The sequence below is a fragment of the Capricornis sumatraensis genome, chromosome 11, assembly GCF_032405125.1.
Source record: "Capricornis sumatraensis isolate serow.1 chromosome 11, serow.2, whole genome shotgun sequence".
NCBI lineage: Eukaryota > Metazoa > Chordata > Mammalia > Artiodactyla > Bovidae > Capricornis > Capricornis sumatraensis.
In genome coordinates, this window is record NC_091079.1 from 83,227,565 (window position 1) to 83,243,108 (window position 15,544).

General features: G+C 36.7%; 1 protein-coding gene across 1 annotated transcript in view; it reads left to right on the forward strand.

Moving 5' to 3' along the window:
* The window catches only part of RGS22 (regulator of G protein signaling 22), a 137,585-nt gene that overhangs the window by 87,141 nt on the left and 34,900 nt on the right, over nt 1-15,544 (forward strand). The window contains exons 15-18 of the mRNA XM_068983437.1: nt 5,748-5,942; nt 7,806-7,898; nt 9,676-9,848; nt 10,816-10,978. Coding sequence (XP_068839538.1) covers nt 5,748-5,942; nt 7,806-7,898; nt 9,676-9,848; nt 10,816-10,978 — 624 coding nt within the window. The remainder of the gene's footprint in view (nt 1-5,747; nt 5,943-7,805; nt 7,899-9,675; nt 9,849-10,815; nt 10,979-15,544) is intronic.

Here is a 15,544-nt window from a genome sequence, read left to right on the forward strand (position 1 = left end):
CAGACCACCTAACCTGTCTCCTGTATGTGGATCAAGTCACAGTTAGACCTGGACATAACTGACTGGGTCCAAATTGGGAAAGGAGTATAATAAGACTATATATTGTCACTCTGCTTATTTAACTTATATGCAGAGTACATCATGGGAAATGCTGGTCTGGATGAATCACAAGCTGGAATCAAGCTTTGTTATTGTTGTTTAGTTAAGTTGTGTCTGACTCATGTCTGATTCTTCTGCGACCCATGGACTGCAGCCTACCAGGCTTCTCTGTCTATGAGATTTTCCAGGCAGGAATACTGGAATGGGTTGTCATTTCCTTCTCCAGGGGATCTTCCCAACCCAGGGATTGAACCTGCAGCTCGTGCCACATCTCCTGCCACGTCTCCGGCATTGCAGACAGATTCTTTACTGTTGAGCCACCGGGGAAGCCCTGGAATCAAGATTGCCAGGAGAAATATCAACAGCCTCAGATATGCAGGTGATACCACTCTAATGGAAGAAAGTGAAGAGTCTCTTCTTCTAATGGAAGAAAGTGAAGAGTCTCTTGATGAAAGAGAAGAGTGAAAAAACTGGCTTGAAACATAACATTCAAAAAACTAAGGTCATGGCATCTAGTCCCATCACTTCATGGCAGATAGAAGGGGAAAAAGTGAAAGCAGTGACAGATTTTATTTCCTTGGGCTCCAGAATCACTGCAGACAGTGACTGCAGCCATGATATTAAAAGACACTTGTTCACTGTAAGGAAAACTATGACAAACCTAGACAGCATATTGAAAAGCAGAGACATCACTTTGCCAACAAAGTCCATATAGTCAAAGCTATGGTTTTTCCCCTAGTCACATATGGATGTGAGTGCTGGTCCATAAAGAAGGCTGAGCACCTAAGAATTGATGCTTTTGTTTTGTGGTGCTGGAGAAGACTCTTGAGAGTCCCTTGGACAGAAAGGAGATCAAACCAGTCAATCTTAAAGGAAATCAACCGTGAATATTCATTGGAAGGACTGAAACTGAAGCTGAAGCTCCAGTATTTTGGCCACCTGATGCAAAGAGCTGATTTATTGGAAAAGACCCTGATGCCGGGAAAGATTGAAGGCAAAAGGAGAAGAGGGCGGCAGAGGATAAGATGATTAGATAGCATCACTGACTCAGTGGAAATGAATTTGAGTAAATTCTGGGAGACAGTGGAAGACAGAGGAGCCCAGCATCCATGGAGTAATGAAGAGTCGGATGGACATGACTTAGCAACTGAACAACAAGGAGAAGTCAAGGTCATTCTGAAGAAAATCATAAGTCAAAATTCCAGAAGGTATGATAGAGTATATAAATGGCATATAGAGTCTCTTATAGGACTGTGGGTAGTCATAGATCTTAAAAGACACCAGGAGTGAAGGCAAGACTGGGAATGGAAAGGAAGTGATTTGGATGTCTTCCAGAAGCTGACAGGCACTTCTTTTTTTTTTTTTTTTTTTTTTACTTTTTATTTTTTTATTTTTTATTTTTTTTTCTTTTTTTTTTTTTATTAAATTTTAAAATCTTTAATTCTTACATGTGTTCCCAAACATGAAACCCCCTCCCACCTCCCTCCCCATAACATCTCTGTGGGTGATCCCCATGCACCAGCCCCAAGCATGCTGTATCCTGCGTCAGACATAGACTGGCGATTCAATTCTTACATGATAGTATACATGATAGAATGCCATTCTCCCAAATCATCCCGCCCTCTCCCTCTCTCTCTGAGTCCAAAAGTCCGTTATACACAGCTGTGTCTTTTTTCCCTGACAGGCACTTCTGTCACTGCTACTGGAGTCACCGTTTCAGCTGCTTTTGTACTTTACCCCCTTCACTGTTAATGCTTTTAAATCAAAGGGATCACTCTGATGTCTATACAAAGAGTTTGGTATGTGGCATGTCAGTCTTCTAAAACTACAGTTTTGAATGTAACTGACCCAGTGACAAAGAAGTTGCTTTATTTTGTCATTAGAAGATATTCGTGTGCCAATAATAAAAACTTTTTTTCCTTTTTTTGCCAAATAGGGAGTGATTGTATTTTATTTTGATACTTATGTATTTGGCTGCATCAGATCTTAGTTGTGGCGCACAGGCTTATTTCCAGCTGTGGCGCTTGGGCTCCAAGGTGCGTGGGTTACTAGTTGCAGTGCACAGGCTTATTTGCCCCAGGGCATGTGGGATCTCGTTCCCAAGTTCCCGGACCAGGGATGAACCCTTGTCTCCTGCATTGGAAGATGGATTCTTAACCACTAGACCACCCAGGGACGTCCCCAACAACTGATTTTAACTTATGTAATTTGGGGAGTCAAGTTTACTTTCCTTTGGGTAAATCTGAAATTACTGAAACAAATTCTGGAGATATTTTTAATGTTGTTAATTTGATCAAGTTAGTCTTAGTTTCTTAGCTTACCTTAGTATGTGCTCAGTTGCTCAGTCCTGTCTGACTGTGATCCCATGGACATAACCTGTCAGGCTCCTCTGTCCATAGAATTTCCCAGTCAGGAATACTGGAGTGGGTTGCCATTTCCTTCTCCAACCTTAGTATAGACATTATTTCAATTAGTACACTTTTTAAAACTTCTAATTTAGAAAAGTTTAAGAGTAGATTTGAATCTGATACAGTCTTAGCTTATTAAACAAGTTAGAGTTAGGACATTCTTCTAAACGACTCCCAAGGTTAGAAAAAAATTGTTGTGTATGTATGAAGAAATTTTCATTTTGAATATTTTAGAATTATTTGGAATAGTATGGTTCACTTTGAACTATTAAATCCAGCAGGCTAGGAACCTATGTTTTAGGGAAGGGATTTTCCAGATTGCAAATTTAATTTAATATATCTAACTAAATAGAATATCCAGAATGACTCTTAAGTATGCCCCCTTCTCCTGTCTTTCACAACACTTAGGAAGAAAAAGATGTTCTCTGCTATGGTTCTGGTCTCATCTTTTAATAACTTCCAAGAATTTTGAAGTCTGTTGTCTTCTCATTTCCCCTCTCCTTAACCTCATTATTATTATCTAAAGATCTTTTAAGTTCTGTTTATCTTCCTAGAAGATTTCAATACATGACTTATGAAATTTATCCCTACTTTTTCTCTTTTCTCATTTTGAAGCTTTTTCAACATCCATACAAATAATCCTTGTAATGTACATGCTAGAGTGTTCCTTAACTTACCCAGTCTTAATGTCTTTTATCTCCATTTCTTCTAAGCTTACAATAGGGATTGCCATATACTAGAATTCATGATAATTTGGAAGTACTCCAGCTTAAAATTTTTGAACTCTGAAATTTCCCTTTCAGATTGTAATTTCAGTTGAGACCACTATCTTCCATTCATTTATTTGGCAAGTATTTATTGAACGCCTGTTATATACTGAACTTTGTGGTCCTCCCTTTTAACCATTTGCACGTGCTCTTCCTTTATTTTTGCTTCTAGTTCTTTGATATTCTGCCTGCTTATTATTGTATTACTACCCTGACTCTAACCTCATTTGCTTTTCTGCCTGTAGTGAGCATCATGGTTGGTCATTTCAATTGCACTTGAATTCTGAACCTTCAATTCTGACTTCTTTTTCGTAGGCTCTTTTACTATTTCCTCTGACCTTATTCATTTTTATTATATTTTACAATCAATATGCATTGGTATTTCCCTAAATATTTATGTTTTCTGCTGTTCTCTGTTCCATCCTGCTTTTGTCCAGGGCCTCCCTTTAATTAATTTATTGAATTTATTTAGTGCATGTCTGCTGGTGATGAATTCTGGTTTTGTTTATTGACTTATGACATCTTTATTTTCTTTTCATTTTAGAAGGGTACTTTTTCTTAGGTATAGAATTACAGGTTAGCAGTTATTTTCACTTGGCACTTTAAAGACTCTAGGCCAGAGTGTGTATCTGGCCCACCCCTGCTCTTAGAATGTTTTGAGAGCCTGCAGTGTTTACAGGGGCTTCCCCACTGGCAGGTCCTGAACTATAATCCCTGTCTTCTCAGCACTGAGAAACGTCCCCAAGCTCTAATTATAGGTACTTAGAAGGATTTCGGCTGCTGTACTTGTGAGATGGGAAGTCACTGGAAAGTCTGAATGGAAGAGTGATACACAAAAGAATTTCTCTGTTTGCTGTGGTCAGAAAAGACCATAAGCAAGCAAAGCAGAACCTGAGAGGACAAGTTAGGAGGCTATTGCAAAAAAGCAAGTAAGAGATGAAGGTGGCCTATAATTTTTTGTCTGGCAAGTAAAATTTTTAACTTTTAAGTTGCCTTAAATTTTGATCTACTCAAACCATTTCATCCATATGATATCACAGTGATTTGTTTCTACAGTTCGTACCTAATAATGTCACTCCTCAGAGATTCCTCATTTTATATCTTCAGGTAAAAATTCAAAGTACCAAAAGATAACAGATCACATCCATGCTCTGGAGCCTGTCTCCCTTTATAGCATCCTCTCTTATTCTGCCTCTTTCAGATCCTCTCTTATTCTGCCTCTTCCGTTCATTGTTGTTCATTCACTAAGTCGTGTCCAGCTCTGTGCGACCCCGTGGACTGTAGCACACCAGGCTTCCCTGTCCTTTACCAACTCTCGCAGTTTGTTCAAGCTCATGTCCATTGAGTCGGTGATGTCATCCAATCATCTCATCCTCTGTTGCCCCTTCGCCTCCTCTTTCTTCTAGCCGGTTATCTACTTGAAGCCTCGATTCTCTCCATAGGTTATAAAACTTCCTCAGATCTCCGTGCCTTGGGCCATGTTTTTCTTCTTCTAGAATTATCCATCATCAACTCCCTTCTCTTGTCTGACTTACTCCAACTCATCTTAAAGATTCATATTAAAGATTAAGGAAGAAGCTTGTTTTTTTCTTGGAAGGGTTTCTGAACCTTTTCCTTCCCTATTCCAAGACAAAAATGATTAGTCTTTTCTGTGGAATCAGTACATTTATAGCATCTACTCTCTACCAAGAACAGTTTTAGGAGTTGGAGAATCACAACAAACTAAGCTACAATATTTGCCCTCAAGGACCTTGTTCTAGAAGAGAAGACACATAATTATATGATGACACTGTAGTGTGATAGGTGTCCTAGTAGAAAGTATGATCTTGAGAGAAGGATATGAATGAAGTGTTCCTAGAAGAGGATAAATCCATATCAGTTTTTAAAGAACAATTCAGAGTTTATCAAGCAAAAAAGGTGCATGGGTTAGAGGAAATATAGAAGACTGAAAGAACAGTATGTCCAACAGCATTGGACACCAAATGGAGAGTGCTTGTCAGCTGGGTGAGGCAGGTAGTCTGTTGGGTCTCTAGAGCTAGAAGACTGATAGCCAGTTTTCAGCCCTGGTGTATTCTTGCCTCTTTTTTCCAAAACAGTATTTCAAACTACTTTGAAAAGTAGCACAAATGTATTAGAAATGTCATGAACATAGGGGGAAATAGGAGAGGCATAACCCGAAATCAATCATAATAACACATAGTAGTAACCTGAGGAAAAAAAATGGAATATTCAAGTCATGTACTCCTATACAAGATCCACTGACTGGTTCACTAGTTGCCAACAAAGAAATAGGAAAAGAAAATGTAAAGCAAAGTCTTTGCTTTGTCTTAAGTAGTTTTACACATCTTTTCAAGAAAGAAATTACTTGAGCTAGTTTGCTTTCTCTTACCTTTTGTAAAATGCCCTTGCTGAAGAATCTACTAACCATATGGTTTCTTCCAATATTCTCTTCTTTCTCCCCCTTCTCCCTTAGTATCTTTTTGCTACATACATTGCTCCTTCAGCCACTCTTGACATTGGACTTCAACAGGAAAAGAAAAGAGAAATTTATATGAAAATACAACCACCATTTGAAGACCTTTTTGATGCAGCAGAAGAATATATCCTCCTCCTCCTTCTTGAGCCTTGGACAAAGATGATAAAGTCAGACCAAGCTGCTTATGGAAAGGTACAGCGGCACTGATCAGCTGTGTGTAAACCACTCAGGTCTACTGCACAACTGATGGCAGGCAACATTGCTAACCTGCAGGAGAGAAAAGCTGAGAAAGGGCTCACGTGGGCCAGGAACTCAGAGTTAAGATTTGGGCAGACACAAATTTAGGGCAGGGAAAGCACTGATTAACTTAGTTTTTCCCCATTTCCCCGTTGTCTCCTAACAAAAGACAAAAATTGATGTCATTTTTAATTCTGTCTACAAATATGTCAGCAGAGAAAAATCTGAGTTTTGGATTCTTGTGAACCAATAAAATGTGCCATGATAATATACTAGTTTTGTCATTTCTTGCCATTTCTCAGCAGCAGCTTTAAATAATTTTGATTAATGGAAGGAGCCTGTGTATTTTTATTCTGGATGAGTTACAGTAAATACTACACCCATGGAAAATGTAAACATTCCATATGTATTGTGGAAACCACATTCTGTGACTTAAAGCACTCTCAGATGTTCATCAGGTCAGACTGCTTGATTTGAGAAAAGTGCCAACACACCTTTTTTCATTCCAAAAGAGCTGATTTTAAGTCTAGGTGCTTGAATATTTTCACTATTCTTATTGATGGGTGGAGGAAATTTCTTTAAATGTTTAATTTGAATCACAAATAAAAGCCATTTTTGGGTATTTTTAATATTAAGTTATTGCATGTACCCTTACCTTATTGAATTATAACCAATACAACATGATGGCCTATTAAATTCATTGACCAAAATAATGAAAATTTCATTCCTGATTTCTTTTTGTCCTGAAAAATTAACATTCCCATCCTTTCTACCACAGAAATGCATATTTTACACTAGGAATATTGGGATATCATATGAAATTTTTGAAAAATTCTCTCCAGTCATGATATAGAGCAAAATGAATCTGAGGTATGGTCCCACGATGACAAAAGTAATTTAGAATTATAGCTAACTTCCCTAATACCAAGAAGTTTCGGCATTAGCCATGATTCTTATGAAATGCTCTTTTTTTTTAAGGAAAAGTAAATTTCTCTTAATTCTACAAGCTTCTTAAATTCTGCCCAAAGGACTTCTGTAAAAGTTCGGCTGACTGGATTATGCGGACCCTTTCTGAAAACGAATGAGCGAGGAGATTTAACCAAAATTAAATATTAAATACAGGAAGTTCTCCGTCAGCCAAACTGATTCTTGCCAGCTGTAGAGAAATGGAAAATGATCTTGTTCTCTTGACTGTTTAAAGCAGTGCAGTACACAGACTGAAGGCTGAGTCCTACTGTGAGGTTTAATTTCATGATTGAGTAGAGTCCCATCATTTTTTTGTTCTACTGTGGATTATTTGGTCCCCAAAAGCTAGCAGTGCCTATCTTCATGTGAAGTCGCTCAGTCATGTCTGACTCTTAGTGACCCCATGGACTGCAGCCTACCAGGCTTCTCCGTCCATGAGATTTTCCAGGCAAGAGTACTGGAGTGGGTTGCCATTGCCTTCTCCGGTTTTCATGACTGTTATCCCATTATAATGAATAGAAGCTGGGAATGTGACCCACCCAATGTGTTTGCATTGTCTGTCATTTCACACGGGGTATCCAGAAAGGAGGAATGATCTTTGGTGGCGTTATATCATTACACAGAAATGTATGCAGCTTTTGTTTTATCTTGTGCGTTTGTAGTCTGACTTTGCTGTAACTAATGTTTTTCACTGTGTAGGTCTTCCTGCTTTTGCCTCCAAACTAACTTACTTTATTGGCAAGTGAATTTGTTTTTTAGCCCACTGTTATTGGCAAATTGTGCATTCTTTCCCCACTTTTTCATAATGCACATTCTTTTGATGTTACAAACTTTATTATTGTTTTCTTATAGGTGGAGCTGGTGGAAGAAACTCGACAGCTAGATTCCACATACTTGAGAAAGCTACAGGCTTTGCATAAAGAGACAGTTTTCAAGAAAGCTGAGGTAAGAAACTCTCTACTTAGAAAAACAAACATTTTAACCTGGAGAGGATTATCACTGCATGTATTGGTGGTATGTGGGAATAGGGATCATTTATTGAGGAGATCATATATGATAAAGTAGGCAGGCAGTTCCATTTTCTGCTGCTGCTTTGCCTAACATGCTGCGTATGACAGGTATAACATTTTATTGACGCGTTATTTAACAACAAAGCCAGAAAAAGAAAGCAGATGAAGTCGTGTAGGGAGCCAAGATACTCATTTGTCTTAGAGTCTTCAAGCCACGTTATATTCCTTTGGATGTTACTGGCTATTTTCTGTATGGCAGCAACTCTACTTGTTGTCAAGTAACAAAAAGGATTAACTTGAGTTTTCCAAACAGAAAAGGAAGTGTTGTGTGACAGCAATAAGAAAAACAAGAAAGAAAAATATGGAAAGGCTTTAATGGAGTCAATAAAAAGATCATAGGATTGACTGTGGTAGTCAGGTGTTATTTTAATATATAAATTTACAAATTTGTGATTATCTAAGTAAGCCACGATAGATCCATAAGGACATAAGATTAAATGTGTGTATCTATGTAAAAATGACAGTTTAGATTCATATTTATTGACATGGAAAATGCCGAGGACATATTATTATATAAATATGTGGGGAACAAACACTGGTATGATGTAATCCTATTCATATAAAATTATACATGCATTTCTACTTGTATACATATATGCAAAGAGAGCTATCTGGAAAAATGTTCATCAAAATGTTAAAGATAGTTAGCTCTGAGTGACAAGGTTTCAGATGATTTTTTACTTTCTACTTTATACCTATCCGAAATCTTTATTCTTTTAAACTTTTACACAGACAGTAAAGTTATTTTTTAAGTGTATTCATGATTTTACCTTATAAATACAGAAATTCTTTATTTGAAATTCTACTAATTAATATCTGGAAAGGATACATAAAAATTCATAAGGATAGTATGTTATAAAGTTATATCTTTATTTTTTTTAACTTATGATATTATTTATAATACTTCTACCTATCAAAAAATTTTAAATATAGGAGTTTATCTCATGGTCTGATGTTTTTCAAAAACAAGTAGGAAGGTGAATTAATTATTCAGCAAGTTACATAGGAAGGATTTCTAAAGAATAAGCCTCTCAAGCTTTTTGCCATGAAGGGCTTATAAACTGTTCATGAAGCATCAGAGGTCTTAAAAATACCTTACAGTTGACTGTTCTATGAGGGTCATTACATCTAAAGTATCTTGTATTACTCTATAACTTAAAAAATTTTATAGATAAAATAATGTTTTATATTCATGATCTATTATTAAGGAAAAGAACCAAGTTACAAAACCACACATAGTTGTATAGTCCTATTTCCATATTTAATAAATTATGTGTAAAAAGAAGACCAAATGGATACACATAAAAATGTTTGTGGTGGTGATCTCTGAATGTAGTACTGTGTATGCTTTTTGTTTTCTTTTTATTACAAAAGACATACTACTTCTATACCAACAAAAATGCTAAGATTAATATTTTATAAGCAAGTGTATACTAAATGTTTACTAATGTTCCTGAAAAGAGAGAATAGACTAGAAAGGACCAGAACAGAATTTGATGTGTTAGAATCACATTATAGATTCTTTACCCAGTTCTACCATTGAATTGGTAAATGCCATTGGCATGATAATTAATTTTTATTTGTTTGTCTTTAACTTTGGAAAGTAATTTGTTGTATTTAAGAGACTTTTATGAAAAGTATTATTTCACTAGGACACTACTTGTGAAACTGGAACTGGTATTTCACCGCTTCCTCATGTCTCTAAAAAAACAGAATACTGGAATATGGTTCCTGAAGAATATAGGCATTTTAATTTTAATGAACTGCTTAACAACAAACTGGAGTTTGAACATTTCCGTCAGTTTCTTGAGGCTCATTCTTCAAGGTGAGAAACAACCATTTTGTAATTTCTCGCTTAAAACAGTTTTCTAAGCTACTTATTTTTTAAGCTGCTTGTTTTGATTCAACATATGATAAAAATGATTTGATGCTTGGTTTTACTCATTTCAGTAAAAATTAATGAGCATAGTTATCTGAAACCTATATGGTTAACTTTTTGTTGGGAATTGCATTTTGATAATAGCAGCCTCCAGAATGTTATTTTGAATGGTCAAACAATATTTGTTGATACTTTTATTTTCTTATTTTTTGTTGTTGTTGATACTTTTAGTGTTGGCTAAATTAAAACACCAGTATGTTTCATTTTTCCCTATTCTGATGTTTCTTTCTTTTGTGTTTTTCTAGACAAGTGCTCTGATTACTAGTTCTGAGAAGCTTCTCTTTTGTATTTCACTAAGCTATTAAAATGACTGTACTGTTTTGTGGCTTTTGTTAGTTAATACACAAATGAAGCATTGTAGTTCTGCATAGAATCTTGGTACCTTATGACACATTTATCTAATATAAAGTGAAGTATTCACCATATTTTTCTCCAATAATTTTCTCCCAAGTTAAAAAAACTGGCTAGACGTGGGAGCCAAATTTCACATATATAGTTTCCCTTTTTTGTGATGATAATTATTCTAAATTTAACATGTTACCAAATAGACATGCAATAGGTGGGAATTTTTCCATCTTTGAAATTGATAATACTAGTCCATCATTAATGGAAAAACTCTGAGACCTTACCAGTATGGTGGTAGGTTCTTTCCTGATCCCAGTATTCCTTGTATTCATATATATATTTAGCCAGGACAGGACACAATATTGTACGCATTAGTTCCATGGTCTAATCAGTTGTGTTAACTACTCAACACAGCACTTTCTAAGTTCTGTCAGATCAACTGCTTGTTTGGTGTTTAACAGAATTGAAAGAAAGAAATAAGATGGGCTGTACTTTGTTTTCATTTTAGCATGGACCTTATGTGCTGGACAGACATTGAACAGTTCCGAAGAATAACTTACAGAGATCGAAAGCAAAGGGAGGCAAAATCTATATATATTAAAAATAAATACCTTAATAAAAAATATTTCTTTGGGCCCAACAGTCCAGCTTCTGTGTATCAACAGGACCAGGTATTAACATGGAAGCGTATTTTTACATTTTAAGTATGAAAACTAGTAATTTCTTTCTTTTTGCTAACAACCTGAAAGTCATCTTTTTTTCTTTTGCTTTTATGACTTATCAGTTAGATACTTCTGATATCTTTTTTTAGGTATTCATAATAATCTACAAATGTCTGCAATGTGGGAGATACTTTAATACTAAAGTATTACATATTATTAAAACTTTGTTATTTATTAAGGTGATTTATTGAAAAAAATAACTATTGTTCATCTACTCACCCATTCATTCAGCAAATATGGGTGCCTGTGATATGCCAGATACTGTTCTAGGTGCCCAGGATAAATGGTAAACAAGGTGAACAAAGTCCTTGCACCTTTCAGTAGGTAGAAAAACAGCCATTATTAGCTGTTAAGCCTCATCTCTCCCTCTTTTCTGTTCTTCTCTTAACTGAAATTGCTCGAAACATAATCAATCTTTGAAAAATCCTGTTTGCCACTGAATTGTCTTCCGAAACTATTTCTATTGACCAGGAACATAGATTTGCCATTTTGTTGAGCCAAAATCATAAGGCCTTAATCACAACTTATTAATAAGTGTACAGTGTCATTATTTACAGTAAAAATGTTAGGTTGGGATTCAGCAGTGGATTTGAGTGTTCATGTAATTGATACATGAGATATGGCTCAATTTTAATGAATTTGAAATACAAAATTGTGTTATAATTTATTTAACTTGAAGTTTGCTAGTACTAGAAGTTTGCTGGATCAAATGTATAGCACTTGATTTCTTTATTTTCATAGTTTAAAACAATGCATACCATAATGCATTGTTCATAATTAATTAAGATCCTGGCTTCCCAGGGATCCAACACAGGTCTCCCATATTGCAGGCAGATTCTTTACCAGCTGAGCCACCAGGGAAGCCCAAGAATACTGGAGTGGGTAGCTTATCCCTTCTCCAGCAGATCTTCCTGACCCAGGAGTAACCCAGGGTCTCCTGCATTGCAGGTGGATTCTTTACCAACTGAGCTATCAGGGAAGCCCTATATCATAATGGCATCAGTTCAGTTCAGTCGCTCAGTTGTGTCTGACTCTTTGTGATGCCATGGACTGTAGTACGCCAGGCTTCCCTGTCTATTACCAACTCCCAAAGTTTACTCAAACTCATGTCCATTGAGTTGGTGATGCTATCCAACAATCTCATCCTCTGTCATCCCCTTTTCCTCACGCCTTCAATGTTTCCCAGCATCAGGGTCTTTTCAAGTGAGTCAGTTCTTCGCATCATGTAGCCAAAGTACTGGAGTTTCAGCTTTAGCATCAGTCCTTCCAATGAATATTCAGGACTGATTCCCTTTAGGATTGACTGGTTGGATCTCCTTGCAGTCCAAGAGACTCTCAAGAGTCTTCTCCAACACCACAATTAAAAGCATCAATTCTTTGGCGCTCAGCTTTCTTTATAGTCCAACTCTTACATCCGTACATGACTACTGGAAAAACCATAGCTTTGACTAGACGGACCTTTGTTGGCAAAGTAATGTCTCTGCTTTTTAACATGCTGTCTAGATTGGTCATAACTTTTCTTCCAAGGAGCAAGCGTCTTTTTATTTGATGGCTGCAGTCACCATCTGCAGTGATTTTGCAGCCCCCCAAAATAAAGTCAGCCACTGTTTCCACTGTTTCCCCATCTATTTGCCATGAAGTGATGGGACCAGATGCCATGATCTTAGTTTTCTGAATGTTGAGTTTTAAGCCAATTCTTTCACTCTCCTCTTTCACTTTCATCAAGAGACTCTTTAGTTCTTCGCTTTCTGCCATAAGGGTGGTGTCATCTGCATATCTGAGGTTATTGATATTTCTCCCGGCAATCTTGATTCCAGCTTGTGCTTCATCCAGCCCAGGGTTTCTCATGATGTATTCTGCATATAAGTTAAATAAGCAGGGTAATGATATACAGCCTTGATGTACTCCTTTCCTGCTTTGGAACCAGTCTGTTGTTCCATGTCCAGTTCTAACTGTTGCTTCTTGACCTGCATACAGATTTCTCAAGAGGCAGGTCAGGCGGTCTGGTATTCCCCTCTTTCAGAATTTTCCACAGTTTGTAGTGATCCACACAGTCAAAAGAGTCCAAAATGCACTACTTGGATGCAATCTCAAAAACCACAGAATGATCTCTATTCGTTTCCAAGGCAAACCATTCAATATCACAGTAATCCAAGTCTATGCCCCAACCAGTAATGCTGAAAAAGCTGAAGGTGAATGGTTCTATGAAAACCTACAAGATCTTCTAGAACTAACACCCAAAAAAGATGTCCTTTTCATTATAGGGGACTGGATTGGAAAAGTAGGAAGTTAATACCTGTAGTAACAGGCAAATTTGGCTTTGGAGTACAGAATGAAGCAGGGCAAAGGCTAGTAGAATTTTGCCAAGAGAGTGCACTGGTCATAGCAAACACCCTTTTCCAACAACACAAGAGAAGACTCTACACATGGACATCACCAGATGGTCAACACCGAAATCAGATTGATTATATTCTTTGCAGCCAAAGATGGAGAAGCTCTATACAGTCAGCAAAAACAAGACTGGGAGCTGACTGTGGCTCAGATCATGAACTCCTTATTGCCAAATTCAGACTTAAATTGAAGAAGGTAGGGAAAACCATTGGACCATTCAGGTATGACCTAAATCAAATTCCTTACAGTAGAAGTGAGAAATAGATTTAAGGAATTAGATCTGTTAGACAGAGTGCCTAAAGAACTATGGACAGATGTTTGTGATGCTGTACAGGAGGCAGGGATCAAGACCATCCCCAAGAAAAAAAATGCCAAAAGGCAAAATGGTTGTCTGAGGAGGCCTTACAAATAGCTGTGAAAAGAAGAGAAGCTAAAGGCAAAGGAGAAAAGGAAAGATAAACCCATTTGAATGCAGACTTCCAAAGAATAGCAAGGAGAGATAAGAAAGCCTTCCTCAGTGATTAATGCAAAGAAATAGAGGAAAACAATAGAATGGGAAAGAGTAGAAATCTCTTCAAGAAAATTAGAGATACCAAGGGAATATTTCATACAAAAATGTGCACAATAAAGGACTGAAATGGTATGGACCTAACAGAAGCAGAAGATACTAAGAAGAGGTGGCAAGAATACACAGAAGAACTGTACAAAAAAGATCTTCATGACCCAGATAATGATGATGGTGTGATCACTCACCTCGAGCCAGACATCCTGGAATGTGAAGTCAAGTGGGCCTTAGAAAGCATCACTACAAACAAAGCTAATGTGAAAGTGATGGCATTTCAGTTGAGCTATTTCAAATCTTAAAAAATGATGCTGTGAAAGTGCTACACTCAATATGCCAGCAAATTTGGAAAACTCAGCAGTGGCCACAGGACTGGAAAAGGTCAGTCTTCATTCCAATCCCAAAGAAAGGCAAAACCAAAGAGTGCTCAAACTACTGCCCAATTGCACTCATCTCACACGCTAGTAAAGTAATGCTCAAAATTCTCCAAGCCAGGCTTCAACAGTACGTGAACCGTGAACTTCCAAATGTTCAAGTTGGATTTAGAAAAGGCTGAGGAACCAGAGATCAAATTGCCAACATCCATTGGATCACAGAAAAAGCAAGAGAGTTACAGAAAAACATCTACTTCTGCTTTATTGACTATGCCAAAGCCTTTGACTGTGTGGATCACAACCATAATGGCATACATTTGTTAAGGAAAAAAAAAAAAAGAATTCAGATTAATTCAGTAAATTAAGGAAAAATTCAGAGGTATGCATAAGTAGGGCATACCAAGTCTAAAATCTAGATCGTTGAGGGGAAAATAAACAAAAGTTCTTGGGAGTAAGTGAGAAAAGAAATTCTAGAATTAAGCAACCTTAAGAAAAATGTCTTGCATTTGGTTCCCTGAGATACAAATCTGGGATGTATTAGCAAAAGTGGCTGGGAGTATCTCAATAAGCAAAAGTATGAAATAAACACATGGAAAGTGTTTGTTTTCTATTTGGCTTGTGCTGCATTGCATGAGGTTTCATGGTATCTGATGCTACTGTGTGAACCTTCCATAGTAAAACTTGCTGAGAATTAAAAATGCAATGGAAAAAGTCACCCATTGCTGTCATAGCAAATGGTTGGGCTTATTACAGAAAAGTTTTCCAAATGACCCTTCTTCCTCACCTTTGTCTTTCATTTTATTTGCCTATCTTATACTTAAGGATACCTGTATCACTTTGTTTTATATAGACCATGCTAGTTCTAATTTTAGTTGTGTGGCCCAGTTTGCAGTTTGATTAGCAAAGTAGTCTTTTATTCTCTTTTCTTCTTATTTTAATACAGAAACCATATTATTGTTTATACTATTTGATAAATAAAAGATGGTAGAGTTTCTCTTTTGTTTTTATATAAAGCAATATTATATTTAGGATTTAATCTTATTAGTAAAAGGAGAGCTAAGAAGAGATAATTTTTCCAATGAGGAGTCCAATTTTTCTTCCTCTCTGCAAACAACTCACCAGTTTTGAGTGATATGTACACAGAAACAGGTAAAAAACCACAATGATTTCTAGTAGGAAATGGCCATT